The following is a 23,874-nucleotide window of genomic DNA, read 5'->3' as shown; positions in this document are numbered from 1 at the left end:
CCCGCCAGTCCAGGCACATACGAGAAGCAATCAATGAACAGCTAAAGTGACGCAACTATGAGCTGATACTTCTCTCTTCCTTCATCTCTCTATCTCTCTCTAAAAACAAACAAAAAACAACCATGGAAATGTTTTCCAATTATAGGGCCAACATGGCCATATTCTTTTCTTCAGTAAAACAGCTGTGGCTGTTGTCCAGAGGACCGGGTTTGGGCGTCCATGTGCAGAGAGGAGGGTCACAATAAGCTGAAATCTATCAGACATGCATGTGAAGTTGCCCGCAGCACCGCTGAGACCCGGCATCTGCAAGACAGCGCTCCGGGTTCTTGTGACAGGGCGAATGGTCAACCACACTCAAAGGTGCTGCCCCTTTTGGGTAAAATGTACCTTACGACCAGGAAAACATAAGATAACTTTGGTTTACTAAGTTTAAGCTGTAGATAGAATTCTAATAAACTTATTTCACTGTGCCTTTATTCTTACTTCTATATACAGTATCACTCACAAAATAACTGACATATTGTTACAAAGTCAAGGGACCCAGAAAACTGGAGCCGAGGGAACTGGGCCGAGACGGTTCCACGCTGCCCAAACCCACCACACGCCCAGCGCTCAAAGTGCACTAATGACCGGCTGGCCAGCCCGCGAGGGAGAGCCCCGTCCTGCGGCCCATGGACCGCCCCCAGAGCCTAGACAAGTGAGAGCGTGGAAGGTCACACACAGTGCTGGCTCCTCAACCGGGGCTGCTTCCCACGGGAACGGCCTGTGCAATGCTTCACTGCTAAAGCCGCTGACAGGCACCTGGTGGTGGAAACACGGGCTTTCGGACAGAACCTACCAGCGTTCTTGACCCCAGACTGGAGCTCCTCAGGGTCTCGAGCTCCTCGGTCATCTTGGAAGCGAGAGCTTGAAGATAGCCCCGTGCATCTTTCTCGTCGCTGACCCTGTAGGAGGGCACATGGTCTGAGCGCCAGGAGCCGGAGGATGCACATGTTCTGCTTCCCTCAGGACATAGCGCCCGGCACTCTGTCCCCGGACACCAGGCACCCACGACAAGAGAAGGCCCTGAGGCAGAGGCCATCCCGCCCGCTCCTCTGGTCATCTTTGTGCAAAATTCTGCAGAGGCCGCACCTCTGCTTCCCAGAGAGCCTGTGTCTCTGCAGGGCCCACCCACACCTGCAGTGACCCGGGGGCGCTGTCCCTCCGCCTTTAGCCCACAGTGTCGGCCAGTGGCCAGAACTGCTGCCCCCAGACATCAGCGATTTGGGGGACAGAGTAGTGAGACCTGCACCTAGACCTCAGAGAAACAGTGCGAGGTGTGAGTGACAGGGGCACGGAGTTGGGACCTGGAGGGACCTGGAGGGACCAGGGGCACCCCGGCCGCCCCCGGCTGGCTGGCCGCACGCACCACTGGATGATCTCTGCGATCTGAGCTTCCCAGTGGGCCACCGACTCCTTCTTGGCGGCCAGGTCCTGCAGCTCGTCCTCCAGCTGCCGGCTCTGGGCGCTGAGCTGGTCCACAAAGGAGCAGAGCTGAAACGACAGTCACACCACACCATGTATCACGGGGCACCCTGCACACAGGACGTCAGCACTGCTAAAACCGCAAGTTCTTTGGAAGATTTTGAAAGTTTTCTCTAATCATCATGAGAGTTTTCCAAACTAAATTCAGGATATGGACTTTGGATCGTATCTAACTCAACTCACATTTCATGCAAATCTGAACACAGAGTAATATTAGCAGCTTTTAACCCAAAACAAACATCCCATTTAAAAGATCAAACATATTACTTCATGTAAAAATAAAAATATTTAAAATAGCAAACATCAAATACCCAAGAGTGAAGAGATTACAGCTTCCCCAAAGTGCTAACCCAGATATTAAATTACCCTTTCCTTTTCAGCAGTTAATTTCTTGTTTTCCTCAAACAGCATTGCTCTCTCTCGCTCATACTTGTCTTTGATCGTGCCCACCGCCTCCTCCACCTCGCTGTGCCTGGCGGGGAGGGGAGGGGAGAGGAGAGGAGAGTTCAGCAGCCCTCACTCGGTCCAGCCTCCTGTCTGTGGCCCGGGCACCAGCCTGCACTTTCTCTACGGAGACGCTCGTGAGAACTTACCGCTCTCGCTTTGACTTCTCCAACTTATCTTTTAACACTAAGACTTCCTTCTGCAGGGCCAGCTGGTGGCTTTCGGAGTCATGCACCTCCTTCTTCACAGTTTTTACTTCCAGCACATGGGAAGCCTCACGTCTGACTAATTCCTCTTCGTAAAACAAGACTTTCTTCTCCAGCTCCGACTTGATTTTGGAAATCTCCTGCTGATGTTCTAAGGAGGAACCGGGTCCACGGCCTCCTTGCTTCATCTGAGGATGAAGGTTCAAGTAAGTTGCACACCTCGGTGCCTTCCCACATGCAGGCACTCGGAACACTGCTGTGTCCCAAGTGACAGAGCCAGTCACATCGTTCTTCTAACACCTGCAGAGCAGACTTCAGGGGCTGACAGAGTCTGCCCTGCGGGAGAGAGGTGCCCAGATCTGTGTGGGACCCCAGAGGCTGTCACCCTGCGGCAGGACTGCCCTTCCAGGTCGCCTCGTTCCACCCATCCGTCCCCTCAGTGTTCTTCTGAGGCCGATTGTGTCAGCCCCCCCCCCCCCCCCCCGCCAGGAACAGCGTCACATGACGCCTCTGCTCTCATGGAGCAAGTAAAAGATGGACGACAGACCAGTGAACAAGTAACAACACAGGTAACGTGACAAAGAATTGGGGGAAAGTGCCAACGCATCTGGTCGGACCAGGTGGTAGCAAGGATGACGGAGAGAAAGACACCGTGGGGCTGTGTGCTGGGGGAGAAGTGGGGGCCCCCCAGGGGCCAGGTGGGGGTGCACGGGAGAGAGGTGCCTGTGGTCTCCATGCACTGACATGGAAACCATGGCTCAGCAGGGCGAGGACCTGCGTCCCACGAGGTTACCAGGAGCCCAGTCCCCTCGCCACCCTCTTTCTACTATAGCCCTCTCCCCCACCCCGTCCTCTCTGGCCACAAGTGACCAGCCTGTCTCTCCCATGTCAGCAGGACACGGGCTCTAGGGGATTTTTCCAGAAGTGGACCGCATGACTTTAGAAACCTGGGTGTACAGAAGGCATCAGGTGTTAGTTCACTGGGGCTCATGGCAAACTGCCTGAATCTTTCACCTGAGGAGCGGACCTGGTCGCACACCTAAGAGCTGTACCAGGGCAGGCTCCGTCCACTCCCCGGCACCCGTGTGCGCCTGCGCCTGCCTGCTGACCTGCCGCCCGACATGCACGTCACTCAGGATGAGTCCCACCTCGACAGGGTTAGTGAGAGGAACAATCTGTTGTCACGGTAAGAATGAGGACCCCAACGAGGCTCTACCTTGAGGGCCTCAAGCTCACTTTCTATTTGCTTGGAGAAGTTCTCGCTGTGCTCGCGAAGCTTGCGCTCCCTGGAGGCATCGGCCACGGCGTCCTCAAGCTGAGCTTCCAGCTATAAAATGGAGACCACCGTTTAGTGACACGACGCGAGCTCCACTGTGACACTTAAATCTCCCCCCAAAAAACTGAGTCAAGTCTTGAAAGGTCTCCAATTCTTCACTCTTCCTCAGATTTTATCACAAGTTAAAGACTGAGAGACACACTCAGGGCTTGACTGGAATGGCTGCCTAGCTAAAAACAAGTTTAAAGTCTTGTTAAGTCAATAACCTGACGTGAAATTTGAAGAAAGGACATGGACTTGTGAAAGTGAGAACCGACACCCGCAGGACCTGGACCCGTCTCCTCAGCGGGAAGCAAGCATTCAGAGGTCGAAGAGCAGGCAGAGGGCGGGGGGCCACACCTGGAGCCAGCCAGAATGTCACGCTATGCTCATGCACGCGCTCCGGAGGGGAGGGGGGTCCCAGGGCGCCCCATTCCATCCAGATCTGGAATGGCAGCAGTCACCGGAGCTCCGCTCACCTGAGCGACTGTGGCTACCACCACAGACACACCGGGCCACAGAAGAGCCAGGAGGCATGCCGAGGCCACAGGACAAAGCCCTGCCCGAGAAGGGGGGCGCGTGCTCCTCAGGCTGAGCTCTGGAGCTCATCAAGGGACTCAGCGAGGGTTGTACACTGCGGGCCGCTTCAGACATGTCCCCACCCATAGGACACCGGGGCTCCCTGGGGCCAGGCCCTCCCAGCGGGTCCTGGGCCTTCCCTTTCTAATCACCCACCCGGAGGCGCTGTGTTTCATGTGTGTTACCCGCGCAGCCCAGCAGACTGAAGACAGAAGTAGATGTAACTACCAAGTGTTTTCTATTAAGCCAGTTACTTAAGAAAATTACAAAAATGTAAAAAGTGCCACTCTTCTTGCTATGTTTCTTTAAAAATAACTTTTCATTAAAACGATTATTTATGTGCCCTGTCCATATAGCTCAGTGGGCTAGAGCATCGTTACAACATGCAGAGGCTGCCAGTTCGACCCCGGTCAGGGCACTTGTCTCTGTCCCCCCTTCCTCTCTCTCAAATCAATAAGTACACTAAAATATATATATTACTTATGCTAAAATGTAAAGGGTTTATTGTTATACTGAAAAGAGCCTCATTCTTCGTATCTAACCGACACAGACAAAAGCTCTTTGGGGCCTCAACAGCCGTAAGCGTGAGGACTGCTGGCCTAAGAACCGAGGGGCCTTGACTCTGTCCACCTGCATGGACGCAGGGGCTCATGGCCACATAAGCCATGCCACGTCTCGTATTACAAGTTTATGTTACATTTGTTGAACATGAATACCCACTACCGTATTTGCTTTAAAAAGGAATTTTTAAAAATCGGTACTACTGAGGACTCCTGTAATAACTTTACAAGCGGACGTAAAGGGCTGAGCACTGAAAGTAAACGCCCGCCACACCAACTCTCTCGGCTTCACGTAACGTTTAAGATCCATTTTAGCCCTGGCCGGTTGGCTCAGCGGTAGAGCGTCGGCCTAGCGTGCGGAGGACCCGGGTTCGATTCCCGGCCGGGGCACACAGGAGAAGCGCCCATTTGCTTCCCCACCCCTCCGCCGCACTTTCCTCTCTGTCTCTCTCTTCCCCTCCCGCAGCCAAGGCTCCATTGGAGCAAAGATGGCCCGGGCGCTGGGGATGGTCGCCCCCTGGTGGGCAGAGCGTCGCCCCATGGTGGGCGTGCCGGGTGGATCCCGGTCGGGCGCATGCGGGAGTCTGTCTGACTGTCTCTCCCCGTTTCCAGCTTCAGAAAAAAAAAAAAAAAAAAAAAAGATCCATTTTAAAGTAACCGATGTAGGTCCTAGCCGGTTGGCTCGGTGGATAGAGCACCAGCCTGGTGTATGGACATCCACAGGGTTCAACTCCTGGTCACGGCACACAAGAAAAGCAACCATCTGCTTCTCTCCCTTTTCCTCTTCCCCCTTGCAGCCAGTGGCTTAACTGGTTCGAGCACTGGCCCTGGACATTTGGATATCATCTGAGTGCATCAGCATTGGGCACTAAAAATAGGTTGGTACTTGAGCATCGGTCCCAGAGGGGGTTACCAGATGGATCCTGGTCAAGGTGCATGTGGGAGTCTGTCTCTCCTACTCTCAATTGATAAATAAACAAATAAAAGTAAAGTGACCGATGCATTGCAGCCACGTTATTAAAGACATTTACTGGCCCTGGCTGGTTAGCTCAGTGGTAGAGCGTCGGCCTGGCATGCAGGAGTCCTAGGTTCGATTCTGGCCGGGGCACACAGGAGAAGCGCCCATCTGCTTCTCCACCCCTCCCCCTCTCCTTCCTCTCTGTCTCTCTCTTCCCCTCCCCGCAGCCAAGGCTCCACTGGAGCAAGTTTGCCCGGGTGGTGAGGATGGCTCTGTGGCCTCTGCCTCAGGCACTAGAATGGCTCTGATTGTGGCAGAGCGACGCCCCAAGATGGGCAGAGCATCGCCCCCTGGTGGGTGTGCCAGGTGGATCCGGTCAGGCGCATGCGGGAGTCTGTCTAACTGCCTCCCTGTTTCCAGCTTCAGGAAAAAAAAAAAAAAAGACATTTACTAAGGTCACACAAAAGTACAAGCAGTGCAGCCCGAGCATCCAAGCTACCTCTTTCCTGAGCTTCTCGGATTTACGAATATCCTGTCGCATGGAGTCAATTTTCTGCATGGCGGCCTCCACCTCCTCCTCTTTGTCACGAAGCTGCCGGGACACCTTCTGCTTCTGAGAGCGGAGCTCCGCCATGCGCTCATTGAGCTCCGAGAACTCCTGCAGGGCCAGCTTCCGCTGCTGGTGGGCGTCTTTGAGCTCTCTGGCCTGGGACTTCAAGCGCTCTGAAGCTTCAACCAGTTGCTGAGCAAAGGGAATGACAGATGTCTGAGGTCTGTGTAGTGGAGACGTGGAGAGCTGGAAGCTCAGGGCCAGGCAGCGCTGGTTATGCATGCCAGCACTGTGCACGAGCTTGCCGTAGGACAAAGTCCTGCCTACCCAGCACGGCCAAACGCCACCTAGACGTGCACCTGAGCCAAGGCACAGAGCCCCCCATTCCAGAAAGATCCTGCCAGTGTGCGAGCGGCACCTTCACACTCCTGCTCGTGGCAGCCATTCTGGCTCGGCCACTCCCAGCCCTCCATGCTGCCCACAAAGAGGGGAGAGGCAGGAACCAGGCCACACGTCTCATTACTCAGACACACGCAGAATCAAAAAGAACGTATTATGTGTGACAATGCTTGAGATCCCTATCCAAGTAGAAGAACTGTATAAACACGAGTGAACAGCTGGCCCTTCCCTGGAGTCTGAGGGGTGGATGCCAGTGTCCCCATGGCTGCCCTGACCCCGCCTCCCTGCTGGCCCGAGGCTGGAAGGAGTGGGACCGAGCGGCTGGGAGTGTTCCCGCTGCAGGGAGCGGGGCCCTGCGCCAGGCCGGGCCGGCCCCGCGGGACTGCCTGTGACCCGTGGGGGCACAGTGGCGTCTCCCCCACCGCACGTCTGACTGAGCGCTGCCCGTGCTGTGACAGCAGGCAAGCCCCCGGTCAGCCGGGGTCTCAACCTTCCCATTGCAGAGATCGTCTCGCAAGCACGGTGGCTTTAACGACTTGAACTCAAGTTTTAAGGAGCATGTTTCAGAAAACCCAACCCTGAGTGTTGCAGGAACGCACTGCTGTCCAAGCATACAGTCGACACGTCTACGGAAAGTCAAATTTATAATATAGGTGTTCGGGGAAATCACCCATTTCTTAACAAGTGATCTCGTCCGTAGTGCCCTGTAACTGAGCGTCCCTCTGGAAGGGGCTGGAGAAGAATGTGGGGTGGCCTGGACCCATGGACGGGCACACAGCCAGCTGGGTGATGTGACTGTGGCCCCCAGAAGCAGGGACACCCAGGTGTTGAGCCGTCATGCCCCTATGGTCACGTGTGGCAAGGTGGGGGTGAAGACAGATGACGGCGGAGGTGCTTGCCGGCCGCACAGGACCCCGGAGCGCGGTCGGCCCCAGAGCCGCATGGCACAGTCAGCACGCAGACCGGAGCCACGGCGCAAACCCGCCCGCATACAACACTGCCCGCAGACCCGCGCCCGCTACCTTGTGGAAGTCTTCCTTCTCCTGCCGCACCACCCGGTACTGCTTCTCGAGGCCTTTCAGCCGCAGCGCAGAACCCTCGTGCTCCGGGCGAAGCGACACGGTGTCCTCCAGCCTGTTCGAATCTGAACAGAGGAGGAAATGAACCGGGTCTCCTCACACACACCGCTCTGACTGACTGAACACACCACTCCGAGCACTCACACACGCCGCCACCGGCCCCTCCGGGCCTGCGTGACCACGTCCTGCCTCACCCTGGCTGACCTGTGCAGCCGGTCGTGTAACCTGAGGTGGCTCCACGGGGCCTTTCTGGGTCAGGACAGAGGGCTGCAGACAGAAATGGGAGGAGCTGGCCGCTCGGGCCTCACTCGGACAGGAGTCAACCGCAGTGCCAGCCCGGCCAGGTCGGGGGCTAGGACGTAAAGTGACCCGAGTCTTTAGAACACTGATAACCCAGGGGCCGCACAGACAGACAAGGACAAGAGAACTAGCACCTGAGTCCCTGAAGTGCAGCTGGCACTGACGAAGATTCAGGGAGCAGTTGTGGCAAGTCTGTCCCAGAGCCACAAAGAGGAAAGCCAGGACAGATGCAACATGTTCTCGGTTTACGAGTAAGTTCTAGTACCTGATTCTAGCTGGAACTACTGAGTCTCAGAGCTCAGCATTTGGAGAAACAAATTTAAATAAACTGACAAAATGCTAGGTTAGCTAAAGCTTAAGCTTTTTTCCTGCTCTCTGCACCTTATGAGAAGGGCCCTGAAGTTTCCTCTGCAGAAACAAACGCCCTCTGAGCACACGGACTGAGCAGCCAGACTAACACATACCTGCTATTTTATTCTTCAAGCGCTCGATTTCCTCATTCAGCCTTTTGATTTCTTTGTCTCGGGCAGAAGTGCCCAGGGCCCGTGCCGAGCCGTGGAGCGACTGGATGGTCTGGGTGGACTCTAGGGTAGGAGACATGTGTGAGCGCAGGCCAGGCCCGGCCCGGCTGGGGCGGGTGCGCCGAGGCGGTCATGGCGCTGCCACTCACCTTGCAGCTTCCTGCTGAGCTCCAGCTTCTCCTGCTCCAGCCTGCGGATCCTGCGCTCATAGGCCTCCACCTGCAGGCTGTTCTCCAGGTCCCGCTGTACGCCCTCGTCTTTGGTCAACGGACTGGACTGCATTATGCTCTTTAGAGAGCCACGGTCGGAGAAACAGCTGCGAACAGGGCACAGGGCTTCAGATCGACTCAGCACTTACACTGATTTCATTAGCATTTAAAGACTTCCTGGGTAAAAGAGCAGTCTTTTTCAATTGGCAAACAGAAATACCTATGAAAAGACTTGACTGTTTACGTGGCCAAAATTAGACAAGAGCCTTCCTTACTGCGGTGGCTGGGGGACAATGGGCGCCAAGAAGAACACGCCCTCAGCGCTACTCAAAGCAACGCTTCTGCAGGTCAGGGGACTGCAAACGCTCTCGGGGCCCACGTGAGAGGGCAGGCGCAAGGGCAATGCTCCGCACGAGGGGCTGGGGCTGTGCGGCCTTGCGGGCTGCGCACAGGTTCACCAGAGCACGCAGGGGCACCGCACCATCGCCAGAGCAGCCCGAGCTGTCAGGGCTCCCTGGGTCTGCCACTAGCTGGGGGCAGCTCCTTCATGCCTGTGCTCTGAGCAGCCCGCTAAGCGAGCCCCCGTGGATCAGCGGACGCCAGGCCTGCCGCGGGCAGCACCGAGACTCAGGTGGAGGCAGAAGGAGCTCTCTCAGCATATCCCTCCTGGACCGCCACACGCGTGACTTAGCTCCTGCATTTACTGTGGCAGTGGTGGCAGGGACACGCGCAGGTCCTACACTGAGTGCAGAAGGCACAGCACTGGGACATGCAGACAGAGGACCCGGCAGGGTTTCTCAGAGGCAGCTGGGGCGCCCGCTCTGCAGGGTGTGCTCCAGGACAAGGTCCCTGAGCCCAGTCCACCAAACCAAGCCTGGGCCCGCAGGCCTGACCAGCACCTCGTGAACTGGAGCACACCTGAGGTCGCGAGCCTCTGCGATGGACAGGTAACACACCAGCATGCCTCCTTCGTGGGCGCGGGGTCGGCCGCCACCCTGGTCCCCGGGGCCTGCTGAACGCTGGCACCTCGCACCAGTCCCACAAAGCAGCCCTCCTGGAGGACTTACTTCTAAGCTCAGGTCCCGACTGCCAGAAGACGCCACGAACCAACTCTCACCTTCCTGCAGACACCGCGGCAGTTTCTCTGGCCTTATTTGACCTGCCTTTCATCCTAACCCACTCCTCTTACCCCACTTCCTTCTTAAAGGGAAGGAGACACGACTACGCGAGAGGCCGCTCACGACAGAGGCCACAGATACAAACACAGGTGTTGTTGCTCACGGGGCTGGAGCCACATGTGGGCTCACACTCGTGGCTCTGCGGGGGCTGTGCTCCAGCCCCTGATGGAGGCCAGAACTGCGCTATAATCCTGAACGGAAGCCACGCCCAGCTGAGCACGGGGCGGCGGCCCCGAGGCACCATCAGAACAATCTGTGCCAGTCTGAGGTCTCCGGTCAGCAATCGATGGCCTGCCACCCCTCCCCACCCCCTTAGCGCATGAGCCAAGAATAATTTTTACATTTTTAAAAGGTTGTTAAAAAGGATGAAGAAGAATATACAAGAGAGACCACATAGCCTAAATTATTCCCTATCAGGCTCTTTATAAGAAGTCTGTGACCTTGCACTGATGTCACGTGCATTCCTAAAGGACAGCCCTCCCTAAGCATGGCCTCAGCACACCGACGCACCTGGGAATGACAGAGCTAGACGTACCTTTCCGTGGTGAACGTGAAGCCGATGAAGGGCAAGTGTAGCCCGGAGAAGCCCGTGTGAGAACCAGGAGGTAGCATTTCCTGCACAGGAGCACAGACGGCAGAGTGAGAGCGTGCCCAAGCGGGAGGAAGCGGAAGGAACACAGCAGGGACACGAGGGCTCCCGGGAGGGTGGCGGGTCAGTCCCAGTGCTGGCTCCAGGGTGGCAGCTGCAATACCCGGGCTGGCCGGTGATCTTTTCAACCCTGGCTCTGACGGACAGCACAGGTAAGAGTCAACACCCCGCTTCTGGCAGCGCAAACGGCACAGGCCAAACTTGGACCAGGCCAGTCATTCTCTGTTTTTAAAGCCACAGCACCCATGCTCAGCATGACTCTGAGCAGAGGGGACAGGTGCTGGCCCTGGGGACACGGACACGGACTGGGGGTCTTGGCCTGAAACAAAGGCCAGAGGCAAGGTGGAGGTCCGGAACCCAAAGGCAGATAGATTATTTTAGATGTGTATTGATCACAACTCTCTTCGTCAGCTTGATAATCCTTCTTTATTAGAAATAAAACCAGAATGATAATTATCTGGGAAATTTCATTGTGGAAATAATTTCTTTAGAGCCCCGGGGAAATCCTTACAGCAATGAGAGTACTTTTTCCATCTTCTCTCTACGTGGTCTCAAGTTCAGCTCTTACTTTATTTAGTAAATTAAGGAGCACTGAAACTTTTCTTTTACTTGGTTAAACCTCACTCTATCCCCAAACCAAAACACATGTATGAACTAATAATTAAAAAGGTTGAGTTTGAGGAGACCAAAATAATTTTACATGTGGGCAGAACTCAGGCCTGTCACATCAGCTCAGAGCTAGGACCCAACTTGGAAAATCACCATGGCGGCTCCTGAACTCCTGCCGTGTGGAGTCACAGACACGCAGCCGCTGAACACACACACGGGCAGGAAGACCCAACGTGCTCACCGGCGGAGGGACACAGTGAGGACGGAGGCCGAGAGGCTCCTCACTGGCTCTTTAGATCGAGGAGAAGAGACGGTGCAGTAACTGTGACATGACAATGGAGGTGACACTGCCTTGAAAAGGTACAAAGTGCCATAAAAACAAAAGTAAAAGAATTTCTGATAAATCCTTTTTAAAATATTTTTTTTCATTTATTGATTTGAAAGACAGACAATGATTTGGTGTTCCACTTATTTATGTATTCATTGGCTGATTCTTGTATGGGCCCTGACTGGGGATCAAACCCACAACCTTGGTGTATCAGGACGATTCCAACCAACCGAGCCCCCCAGCCAAAGCCAGTTCCGATGAATTTGAGACAAAACACCTACTTTTAACTCGCTTCTACTCAAATTATAATCCACTATTTAAAAAAGGTGTATTAAGGACCAAGGTAAAAGGTACATTGTCTTCAGACAACTCTCTTTTTAAAATCAACCCTGGGCCTGACCGGTTGTGGTGCAGTGGACAGAGTGTTGACCTGGGATTACTGAGGTTCCGGGTTCAAAACCCCAAGGTTGTCGGCTTGAGTGTGGGCTCATCCAGCTGGAGCACAAGCTCACCAGCTTGAGTGTGGGATCAACATGATCTCAAAGTCACTGACTTGAGCACGGTGTCACTGGCTCAGTGTGAGCCCCTCCACCCCCGTCAAGGCATACGTGAGACGCAACCAATGAACAACCAAAGTAATGCAAATGAGCTGATGCTTCTTGTCTCTCTTAAAAACAAAACAAAAACACAACCAGCCCTGGCCCGCTAGCTCGGTTGGAGCTTGTCTGATCAGTCACCCTGGCATGCAAAGGGTGCCGGTTCAGTCCGTGGTTGGAAACACAGAAACAGATCATTTCTCTCCCTTTCTCTCTCTAGAATCAATAAAATAAAGTTAAAAAAGATAAAACAGCTTTTCAAAACCAGCGCAGCTGTGCTGTCTTGATACACGCCCCCTCACGCCCCCCTGTGCTCCGTGCCCGCCGACCGCACCACAGCACCGAGAGCCGAGGACCACTTACGGTGTTCCTCAGCACGTCGTCATCCACGTCGAAGTTGGAGGTGTCGGAGGGACTGCTGACGTCGGGGATGTACGGAGCCTCCAGGTTCCGTATGTTCTCCCAGTTCAGCCCTTGGAAGAACGCGTGCTTCTTGAAGTCCTCGACCCCGTTCCGCCCGAGCCGGCGTTCACGGCCGCAGATCAGCCTCTGCATGAGGTCCTTCGCCTCCTCGGACACGTCTGTGACGTGGGACGGGAACTGGAACCGCTCCTGCAGAACGAGGCCATCGGGGACAGTGAGGAAGACCCCGAGGAGCACTGCGGGGCAGCCCCAACAAGGGACCGAGCGGGGGCTGCTGAGCGGCCGTGGCCTGCTCAGGGGCCCCTGCGGGCAGACACTCCTCTCTGGCCGCACTGGCTTTATTAACGGCAGACGGTCAGCGCCCTGCTGGTAAGCAGAATGGTGAGTGTTCACCTGTCAAGGTGGCAGAGGTGTGACAACGCATGGGTAGGGACAGAGACCAGTCAGAAGGCACTGTGCTGACATCTACAGCCATGGCCACTTCTAAATACTGACTCTACAGGAACAGCCACAAAGAGAGAACACATGTTTATGAAAGCATCATATTCTGTCCAAGAAAAGTGCATGGTACCTAAATGCCCAGCAAAATGGGACGTTACAACAAAGATACGAGGCGCAAAGAGAAAGGCCCGTCACCGTGCACTGACCAGAGTGACGACAAAAACGAACCAACAAGGAAGACAAGATGGCGATGGAGTAGGCGGACGTACCAACATCCACCTCCCAGAACCAAAGTGAATTACAAAATAATTTCAAGAACTATCATCTGGAAAAACCAACTTTGGACTAAACTAAGAGGACTCTTCAACCAAGTAACCCTGAAGAAACCACACCGAGACTGGTAGGAAAAGCGGAAATGCGGAGAGGGCTGCCCAGCTCCCCGGAGCAAACGGCAGCCGGGAGAGACTTGCATGGCGGGAAGCAGAGGAGAACAGAAGCTCCAAATCCACACATGCTGCAGATGGCTTTTCCAGTCTAACTGAATCATTACCAGCTAGAAGCAGCGGTCATTGGGACTTGGATGTGAGCTGCAAAGTATAGAATTGTGACAACAATTCCAGTGCCATGCAGATTGTTCCTGGAGGTGGACTTGTCCTGGACTCCTACTCCTAGTGACAGCTCCTAACAGACTGAACTGGGGTTGGGTTGCATTTTTCAGGGATTTGGCATGGTGTTGGGGCCAACTTGGACTTGGTGAACATGTTAAGGACACTACTCTTTTATGGATTCTTGCTGTATTGGCCAAGAGTTTGCTTAAAGGCTTTAATCACTGTAAAAAAAAATATAGAAGACTGGATAAAGAAGATGTGGCACATATACACCATGGTATACTATTCAGCCTTAAGAAATGATGACATCAGATCACTTACAACAAAATGGGATCTTGATAACATTATACGGAGTGGAATAAGTAAATCAGAAAAAAACAAGAACTGCAGGATTCCATACATTGGTGGGACATAAAAACAAGACTAAGAGACATGGACAAGAGTGTGGTGGTTACAGGGGGCAGGGGGAGGGAAGGAGGGAGAGGGGAAGGGGGAGGGGGAGGGACACAAAGAAAACTAGATAGAAGGTGACGGAGGACAATCTGACTTTGGGTGATGGGTATGCAACAGAATTGAATGACAAGATAACCTGGGACATGTTTTCTTTGAATATATGTATCCTGATTTATTGATGTCACCCCATTAAAATTAATAAAAATTAAAAAACAAAAAAACAAAAAACGGATCAATAAGAAAACCGGTTCTGTAAATGCAGTGTCATTTATTTAATACCCCCCCACACACAAGCCCCAGCTCAAGTCCCCAAGGCCACACAGTTGTCTCGGCTTCACCTGTGACCCATAAAAAAGGACGAGAACACTGGCTCCCAGGGAGTAGGGTCCCAGTGCCAGTGCTCAGTCCTGCGGGCTCCGTAACTGCGCTCACCACTGAGAAGTAGACGCTGATTTCCACCATTCACTGTGCACACTTGGAATTGTCTGAAATCTCATGCTAAGTCATATTAACTTAAAATGAAAAAGTTCGTTCTACTTTGAAAAAAGAGTTTGTGAGCAAAAGACCATTCCCCACATTAGGGTCCATCTCCCTCCTGGGGCAGGGCCTGGGCACAGTCCAGCACACGGGGGCATTCCTGGTGTGTGAGTGTGTGTATGTGAGTGTGTCTGTGTGAGCGCGAGTGTGAGTGTGAGAGAGCAGGGGTCAGACAGGATGGAATTGCATTAGAAAGAATGAGCAGAGTGTGTAAGGACCGCAGCAGACAACAGAAGTCTCTGATGGACAAGGAGACATGAGATGCAAGCGAAGGGTGGGGAGGAGCGGCAAGAACCGGGAGGGCAAGGAAGAGACAGGTCTGGGCTGAGCCGGGCTGGAGGACACCCTGCATTGGGATGTGTGACCATTCACTATGATACAGACTGAGAATCAGAGTGACGGGTCTAAGTGGTAAATCCAGCCTGACCAGGTGGTAGCGCAGTGGATAAGAGTGTCGGCTTAGGATGCAGAGGACCCAGGTTCAAAACCCCGAGGTCGCCGGCTTGAGTACCGGCTCATCCGACTTGAGCGCAGGGTTGCTGGCTTGAGCATGACATCATAGATGTGACTCCATGGTCACTGGCTCGAGCAAGGGGTTACTCCGTCTGCTGGAGCTCCCCGGTCAAGGCACATACAAGAAATCAATCAATGAACAACTAAGGAGCTGCAATGAAAAATTGATGCTTCTCATTCTCTCCATTCCTGTTTGTCCCTGTCTATGTCACACACAGAAAAAAAAATCCAGACCCACAGGTCACACTGCCCACTGGTGCTCCCCACCAGCCATCCCAAGGAGATGACCCCCAATGTGGCCACCACGGGCACTGCATCTCTGTGCCAAGCCCAGTCGCCTGCAGGGATTCTGGCTTGAATGCCACCACCCTCTACCAGCAAACAGAACCATCCTTAAAGCCGGTGCCTGCGGCACCGTGTCGGCAACCTGGGCTGACTCCCGGAACCTGCAGCACCGTGTCGGCAACCTGGGCTGACTCCCCGAACCTGCAGCACCGTGTCGGCAACCTGGGCTGACTCCCCGAACCTGCAGCACCGTGTCGGCAACCTGGGCTGACTCCCCGAACCTGCAGCACCGTGTCGGCAACCTGGGCTGACTCCCCGAACCTGCAGCACCGTGTCGGCAACCTGGGCTGACTCCCCGAACCTGCAGCACCGTGTCGGCAACCTGGGCTGACTCCCCGAACCTGCAGCACCGTGTCGGCAACCTGGGCTGTCTACCCGCACCTGCAGCACCGTGTCGGCAACCTGGGCTGTCTCCCCGAACCTGCAGCACCGTGTCGGCAACCTGGGCTGTCTACCCGCACCTGCAGCACCGTGTCGGCAACCTGGGCTGTCTCCCCGAACCTGCAGCACCGTGTCGGCAACCTGGGCTGTCTCCCCGAACCTGCAGCACCGTGTCGGCAACCTGGGCTGTCTACCCGCACCTGCAGCACCGTGTCGGCAACCTGGGCTGTCTCCCCGAACCTGCAGCACCGTGTCGGCAACCTGGGCTGTCTACCCGCACCTGCAGCACCGTGTCGGCAACCTGGGCTGACTCCCCGAACCTGCAGCACCGTGTCGGCAACCTGGGCTGTCTACCCGCACCTGCAGCACCGTGTCGGCAACCTGGGCTGACTCCCCGAACCTGCAGCACCGTGTCGGCAACCTGGGCTGTCTCCCCGAACCTGCAGCACCGTGTCGGCAACCTGGGCTGTCTCCCCGCACCTGCAGCACCGTGTCGGCAACCTGGGCTGTCTACCCGCACCTGCAGCACCGTGTCGGCAACCTGGGCTGTCTCCCCGCACCTGCAGCACCGTGTCGGCAACCTGGGCTGTCTACCCGCACCTGCAGCACCGTGTCGGCAACCTGGGCTGTCTCCCCGCACCTCTCCGGAGCCTCTCCACTCCGCCCACGGCCACCGGCCTACTCCCGCCCCATCGCCTCTTCCCGGATGACTCCACCAGCTTCCGACCTGAGCACCCTCCTCAAGGCTGCTCTGGGCCTCAGAACTAGGACACGCGGGACGTGGACCTGCACCGTCTTACTTCGTGGTTCATGATCTTTCCGTAGGTCTCCACAAGCGACTCTGCGTAGAACGGCGTTTCTCCGTAAAGCATCTCATACATGCAGACGCCCAGCGACCACCAGTCGCACTCGGGGCCGTACTTGCCCATGCCATCCTCCATGGCCTGCAGGATCTCCGGCGAGATGTAGTCAGGCGTGCCCACGGCCACAGATGACTGGACCTGAGGGAAGAGAGCACGTTGCAGGGAAGCCTGGGACACCACTGATGTCAAGTCTCTCACGTGACCATGACCAAAAAGTCTAGTAATTCAAAATTCTATGCAAAGAAACATTTCCCCGCCACACTGAACACTGGGCAGTGTCACAATGCGTGCGACGGCTGCACACCCAGTCTCCCAGTGCCCAAACTACCACAGCTCCAATGGCATCACAGTGCCCCAAGTGCTCTGTGGCTGCTCCGTGCAGTCAGAAACCAGGTGTATCCAAGCCAGCCCTCCTCAGACTCCCACGGACAGAGCCCCGCCCTTGTAAACTAGTGGCTCTAAGCTGCGGTGCCCGTAATGGGCTGCGGGGCGGTGCTAAGGCAGCCCCCACAGCCTCCCCTGGTCTCCCAGCGGGAACATCTGGAAACGGGTCCAGGCTCTGGCTGGGTGCTGAGGCCCCTAAAAGGGAAGAAACAGTTCCTCAGCCATGAGCAAGATGGGCCCGGACATGGTGCCGTCTCTGCGGCAGCGAGGGCAGCAGTCACCATGGGGAGAGCAGGGGCCGACAAGTCCAAGGAAGGCCTGTCCAGGGAAGGGCCAAGCTCTCCCGCATGGCACGTCTGAGAAGAGGGCCCAAGGGACAAAGGCCAAGCAGCATCCCGGAGTCAGCTGCAGCGAACCAGCAGGGAGCACCGCTCTGTCACGGCCCGGCGGTGCGGGAAGGCGAGTGCCACTGGAGGTGCGTGTCCGCGTGTGACGGAGCGCTGTGCGGTGAGGAAGGCTCAGGTCGAGGCGGCTGTTCTTGCCGTCACTGAAGACTGGAATTCAGGATAGCGCCTATGTGGCAGCTCACCTGTGTGCGGTCAGGACAGCGAGGAACGAGCAGAACTGGCTTCGTGGAGAGGAAGTGAGTAAATCGCCTCAATTCCTCTAAGACACTGTCACGTGGTGACCATTTCACGGGCTCGCTCACTGCTGCCTGAGCGTGCAGCAAGAGGGAAGGGACCGCTGTCCCCCAGGGAAGCAGGCCCCTGAGGCTCATGCCAAGTCTAGACACCGAGCATCTAACGTCAAAACTGCACCAGGGGCCACAGGAAGGAATGAGGACAGTTCCCTGTGGCACTGAAGCGGGTCACTGTGAGGGCGGTCAGGGCCACCCCACCAGAGGCCACTCAGCCCCGACGCGGGTCTGACCCAGGCCCGAGCCCAGCTCTCCCGGAGATGGCTGGTCAGGAGCAGCCTCCAGCTTGGCAGTGGGTGCCGGCTGGCCCCTGGACACTGGCATCAAGGGCCCCGTTTCTAGGTCTACAACACCCACGGAGAGGGCACCTGACTAACTGGAAGTTCCCTGTCCCCAGACAGAAACGAAGATGTCCTGCTACCGTCTTCAACCTCGCTGGCCTGGACAGGGTGTGCTAAGAACCCAGGGCTGCCTTTCAGTGTGGGGCAGCCCTACTTCCCGGGGCTGGGGACCTGGGCAGGCCTGACCCCTCAACCTGAGAAGGCACACGTGTGACTTTGTAAACATAAACCACAAAAAACATGTTTTAAACGAAAACAAAATTTCAACTGTCTCCTAAACATGTCTTCTTAATTAACAGGAATAAACTTCTTTTTTTTTTTTTTTTTTTTTCCTGAAGCTGGAAATGGGGAGAGACAGTCAGACAGACTCCCGCATGCGCCCGACCGGGATCCACCCGGTACGCCCACCAGGGGTGCCGCTCTGCCCACCAGGGGGCGATGCTCTGCCCCTCCGGGGCGTAGCTCTGCCGCGACCAAAGCCACTCTAGCGCCTGGGGCAGAGGCCAAGGAGCCATCCCCAGCGCCCGGGCCATCTTTGCTCCAATGGAGCCTTGGCTGCGGGAGGGGAAGAGAGAGACAGAGAGGAAGGAGGGGGTGGGGGTGGAGAAGCAAATGGGCGCTTCTCCTATGTGCCCTGGCTGGGAATCGAACCCAGGTCCCCCGTACGCCAGGCCGACGCTCTACCGCTGAGCCAACCGGCCAGGGCAAACTTGGTTTCTTAATTGTACCTCAAATTGAAATTTCAAGCCCTTTCTATTTGCAAGCAAACCCCAAAACCAAGTGGAAAATCTCCACTAAAAATACCTACAGTTCCATCATCATTCATCTTCAAACACGATCCAAAGTCAGCCAGGCGAATGTGACCATTCACATCCAAAAGGACATTGTCAGGTTTAATGTCTCTGTTAGTAAAACAAACATATCAGTTAGCCATTCCCACGCAGCACATTTGTGAGCCGCACCCTCACTAGCAGCGGGTTGGCTGCAGCGGCCTGGGAAAGTCCCCCCCAGGGTTTAGTCAGCACGGTAGTGACAGTCACCACCACTCCTGTGCACAGCGTCACAGCACGGCCCACGCAGGAAGCTCCGGAAGAAACAGGACAAGCGGAAACAAGGGAGAGGGAGCAAGTGTGACGTGTGGAGGGCTCCGGTGGAGGGACGGGCAAGGCCACTGCGGCTCACAGACCACCAGGCACCCGCCAGCTGGACTTCGTAAAGACAGGGAGAATGTTTTTCTTCTCATTCAATGTGTTGGGGTGATGCTGGTTCATAAAACTATACAGGTTCCAGGTGCGCGATTCTGCAACACATCACCTGCACACTGTTACAGTGCTTCCCACCCCAAGTTAGGTCTCCGTTCAAGACACAAACGTTAGACTTAAAACCATAAAAATCCTAGAAGAAAACATGGTCGGTAAAATCTCAGACATTTCTCATAGCAACATTTTTTCTGACTTCTCGCCTCCAGCAAGGGAAACTAAAATAAACAAACAAATGGGACTACATCAAGCTATAAAGTTCTTGCATAGCACAGGAAACCATCAACAAAATGAAAGACTCCCCGCTGAGTGGCAGAACATACTCACTGGTACAACTGATGAGAGCTTAATATCCAAAATTTATAAAGAACTTATAAAACTCAACACCAAAACACCAAATCTAATCTAAAAGATGGGCAAAGGACCTGAATAGACATTTCTCTAAAGAGGACATGCAGCTGGCCAACAGACATGAAAAGATGTTCAATGTCACTAATCATCAGAGAAATGCAAATTAAACCCACTATAAATACCACCTCACACCTGTCAGAATAGTTGTCATCAATAAGTCAACAAACAGCACGCGCTGGCGAGGGTGTGGAGCAAAGGGAACCCCCGTGCACCACTGGCAGGAATGCAGACTGGCGCGGCCACTATGAACAGCAGTACGAAGGTAGTCAAAACATTCAAAATGGAACTGCCTTATGGCCCAGCAATTCCATTCCTGGGAATTTATCTGAAGAAACCCAAAACACTACCTACTGCAAAGAATATATGCACTCCTATGTTCACTGAAGCGTTATTTACAATAGCCAAGATCTCGAAGCAGTTGAAGTGCCTCTCAGTAGAAGATGGAGAACTGAGTCATCTGCCCAGGTACGGAGCAACCGGGGGGGGGGGGGGGAGCGAGACGTGACCTCGGGTCTGCCTCCCTCGTCGGGGACGCACCTGCTCTCCTGTCCCGGCAGCACACACTGGGCAGGGACGGGGCAGTGGGGCAGACTGAGCACCTGCCCTCCTTCATGGCAGAATAAGCTTCTACGACCAGACAGCATGAGAAGGAAACGCAAACTTTATTTACTTTTTTAAACTTTTTATTTATTAATTTTAGCGAGAGAAGAAGGGGGAAAGAGAGGAACATCGAGTTGTTCCTGTATGTGCCCTGACTGGGGATTGAACCAGCAACCTCTGTGTTTCAGGACAACGCTCGCTCCAACCAACCAAGCCATCTGGCCAGGGCGGAAACACAAACTTTGAAAGCAAAGGAGGGTGTCCACAACAGGAATACAAGTATGTTCCCAGCAGAACAACTCACAAAAGCCACAAGTAGACTCCACGCGCTGCCCACTGCCAGAAAACGAACAAAACACTGGGCTGGCCTCACGTGACAGAACGCTGCACCTCGGGAACAAACAGGACCAACTACTCCCAGAAGCTGGAAGCCTCACAAACAAATGGGAACAAAAGACGGCATTCTACCCAAAAGCAGACCCACAGAGCCCAAGAAACCTCTAAGGCAGCCCCGCAGGCCTCTGACCCTCAGCGTCCTTCTGTGTGTTCTGTGGGGTTGTGAGACCACGGACCCTACAGATGGGCAGGAAAGAGCAAGTGGGGCTGAGAAAGGAGACACCGTGGGACGGAGGCCCCGCACGAGCTCTGGGGGTGTGCAGGGAGAGGGCGAGCTAATGTCAGCCACACGGCCAGACCAGCTCCAGCTGCCGGGGCTACCAGCTCTCCCACCAGTCCCAGCGCAGCAGAACCCTCCTGGCCGCCAGGCGCCGGGCCGCGGCTACACCAGGGCAGCTCAGGGGAAGCACCAGAGCAGCTGGAACCTGGGCCCAGGCCTCAGGGACTCTGCAGGGGATGTTTTAACGTTCCGAATGGGGTTTCCATCAAGTACAAAAGAGGGTGGTTACCTGTGCACATAGTGGAGCTGATGAATGGAATCAATGGCCAACACCATCTCACCGATGTAGAACCTCGCCATGTCTTCCGGGAGCTTATCCTCAAACTTACTGAGCAGGGTCAGCAAGTCGCCACCCACATAGTAATCCATGACTAAGTACTACAGACAGGGAGAGAGGGAAGAGAACAGTTAGTCGCCACGACACCTGACAGGCAAGGACCACACCTCCACTGCAGTGACCCTGGATGGGGGACATCCAGCTGTCCCTGTTGTCCAGGGACCCCATCAGAACACACCCCCGGCATATCACAATACTGCTATGACCCTTTTTAAAAAAAATTTCCATTGATGTGTTGAGAGAGGGAAGAAGGAAGGGGAAAGGGGGGGAGGGGGAGGGGGAGGGAGAGACGCATCAACTTGCTCCATTTAGTTGTGCACTCACTGGTTGCTCCTCATATGTGCCCTGACCAGGATCGAACCCATGAACTTGGAGCGCCAGGACGATACTCTATTTACTGAGTCATCTGGCCAGGGCAATGCTATAATCCTAAGTCATGCATCTGACAGAAAACAAGCTTCCATACATAATACATTTAATCAACGGGAAATGGTTGAAGGGTTCGATAAGGACGAGGCACTCTAAAAGCAAGTAACCCAAGGCGGAAGCACCGTGAAGGGCCATTAAGTTCTACAGGGTTTCAAAGTCACTCGCCAGGCCCTCGCATCACAGGACGACGATACCGGGAGTAGAGAAAAGGACACCAGCTAAAATCACACGAGAAACCAGAAGCTCTTGCTGGAAAGAAGGTATCATGAACGAACTGAAAGCAAGCACTCAGGGGCTCCCCCTACGGGAGAACCAGAAAAGCTGCTGCTCACGCAGAAATCGGGAGCCACAGAGAGGAGAGGGGTCCCGGGTGCCGGTGGGTCCCGGTCCAGCCAAGAAGATTGAGCCAGTCCCTCCGCTCAGAGCTCCCTGCCCTGCACTAGGAAGACTGGGACCAAAGGAGCCGTGGGTTGTGGGGACCCCACAGGGACAGCTCCCCGGTCAGAGCGACCAGGACGAGGACACTGACAGCCAGAGCCTAAGGGACGGGGGAGGGAGGCGTCCCGGCTACACAGGAACTGCTTTCCTTTCAGGACAGGAGGCTCCACTCCGAGCAGCCAGCTCGTCAACATGGAGGGAGCACTGCTGCCTTGAGAAGCAGCCGTGTGACACCACTGAGAACCTGGGCACAGCTGCCACCTCCTCGCCACCACTGTGCTCTGCGCCTGAGGCCCTGTGGCTTGTGCCCACAGTCCGGGAGCTGTCCCAGCCACCTTCACGGGGACCATCGCGACAAGTGAGGACACGAGGCCCAGAGTCTCCCGGTGAGGAGCGACAGAGCAGGAGCTGAACCCACCATCTTCACGGTGACGCTGTGGCGTCTCCTGAGAAAGAAGCCCAGGCGGTGACCCGTCTCGGGAAGGAGGAAGGCCTGCCCTTGAGGCCCCATTCTCCTACAGGTGTTCACCGCCAACCCCTCCCCCTGCCGCAGAACTCAGCTTCCCAGACTCCCCCAGCTCCCCCTCCGCTCTCTCGGACCGCCGTCCCCACCACCACCCAGGGCAGCCTCAGCCAGGCCTCCCTTGGCCTCAGGGCCAGGCCCGTCCCTGCCACTAACAGAGAGTTTAAGGGCAGAAGCCCTGGATTAACTCCTGCTACAGAGAAGACTCTTCAAAGGACAGTCACTTGCTCGTGCTCTCCTAACGAACTTGCTGGCACCGCCTCCCCCAGACGACAGGTCCCTCCTCCACGAGGCCACCACCCAGCAGAGGGACACAGCCCACACACAAGCACAGAGGTGAATGCCAGGTGCCAGGAAGACACGGACCCCACGGCGCGGCAGACCACAGCGGGCACTGCTGCACCCGGACCACCAGGCAGATGTGAGGCCAGAGTGACAGGCAGACGCTGGCCGTGCTGACAGAGAGACGGGTGTGAGGGCGAGGAGAAGGCCTGCCGCCGGAGCATGACAAGTGTGGAGGAAGAGGCCAGGCCCACAGGCCCCGGCAGGGTGCAGCCCGGCTGACACTGCCAAGCTCCCTCTGCCTGTCCCGTGTAGAACGGACCAGAGGAGGAGGCCGAGAGCAGGTCTGGAGAGGGGCTGGGAAGTTGTGACGGGGTCCCGGAGGGGGCGAGGGCGAGGGGCCCTGGACAGCGGCAGACAGAAGGAAGACACGGCAGAGACGCAGACTCCCAGAGGAAGAATCCTGCCCGTGGACGCACGAGGGGGAGGGGGGCCAGGTGGACGAACGGCCAGGGTCTCTAGCCCCTAGAGAAAGCAGCAGGAGAGGGCCAGGCACCACGTCCCGCCTCACCGCACTGTTTCCACGTCTCCCTACCAACCTACAGGGAAGCAACGAATGCATCACCACCGTGCCCACGTGGGGATGGGCACCGTGAACACAGGCGTGTAAGAAAAGCAAAATGTAAGAGCACATATAGCCAGCAAACAGACACTTATATTTGGAATAAGAACACCACCAATTTCCCGTCATATAACACAGAGTGAGTGAAGTCAGTGAGGAACACTCTTTTAGTTACTGGTAGAGCAGGTTTAATTTTTCTGGAATGCTGAGTTTAGAAATGCACTACAGAAATCACAAATGAACCAGCTCTGCAGGGTGGCCCAACAGGAGCCCAGCAGCCGTCCCTTGGGCCTGCTCCCCGAGTCTC

General features: G+C 55.4%; 1 protein-coding gene across 1 annotated transcript in view; it reads right to left on the bottom strand.

Moving 5' to 3' along the window:
* The window catches only part of CDC42BPB (CDC42 binding protein kinase beta), a 104,712-nt gene that overhangs the window by 24,946 nt on the left and 55,892 nt on the right, over positions 1 to 23,874 (bottom strand). Inside the window, exons 5-18 of the mRNA XM_066343939.1 lie at positions 21,166 to 21,314; positions 18,799 to 18,892; positions 16,506 to 16,706; positions 12,368 to 12,616; positions 10,358 to 10,437; positions 8,585 to 8,751; positions 8,379 to 8,498; positions 7,558 to 7,679; positions 6,086 to 6,328; positions 3,391 to 3,501; positions 2,118 to 2,362; positions 1,891 to 1,996; positions 1,409 to 1,533; positions 839 to 944 (exon numbers count right to left, since the gene is read on the bottom strand). Coding sequence (XP_066200036.1) covers positions 839 to 944; positions 1,409 to 1,533; positions 1,891 to 1,996; positions 2,118 to 2,362; positions 3,391 to 3,501; positions 6,086 to 6,328; positions 7,558 to 7,679; positions 8,379 to 8,498; positions 8,585 to 8,751; positions 10,358 to 10,437; positions 12,368 to 12,616; positions 16,506 to 16,706; positions 18,799 to 18,892; positions 21,166 to 21,314 — 2,118 coding nt within the window. The remainder of the gene's footprint in view (positions 1 to 838; positions 945 to 1,408; positions 1,534 to 1,890; positions 1,997 to 2,117; positions 2,363 to 3,390; positions 3,502 to 6,085; positions 6,329 to 7,557; positions 7,680 to 8,378; positions 8,499 to 8,584; positions 8,752 to 10,357; positions 10,438 to 12,367; positions 12,617 to 16,505; positions 16,707 to 18,798; positions 18,893 to 21,165; positions 21,315 to 23,874) is intronic.

The sequence above is a fragment of the Saccopteryx leptura genome, chromosome 6, assembly GCF_036850995.1.
Source record: "Saccopteryx leptura isolate mSacLep1 chromosome 6, mSacLep1_pri_phased_curated, whole genome shotgun sequence".
NCBI classification, from domain to species: Eukaryota; Metazoa; Chordata; class Mammalia; order Chiroptera; family Emballonuridae; genus Saccopteryx; species Saccopteryx leptura.
Note: the sequence above shows the minus strand (reverse complement) of the source record. Positions and strands in the feature narration are given on the sequence as shown.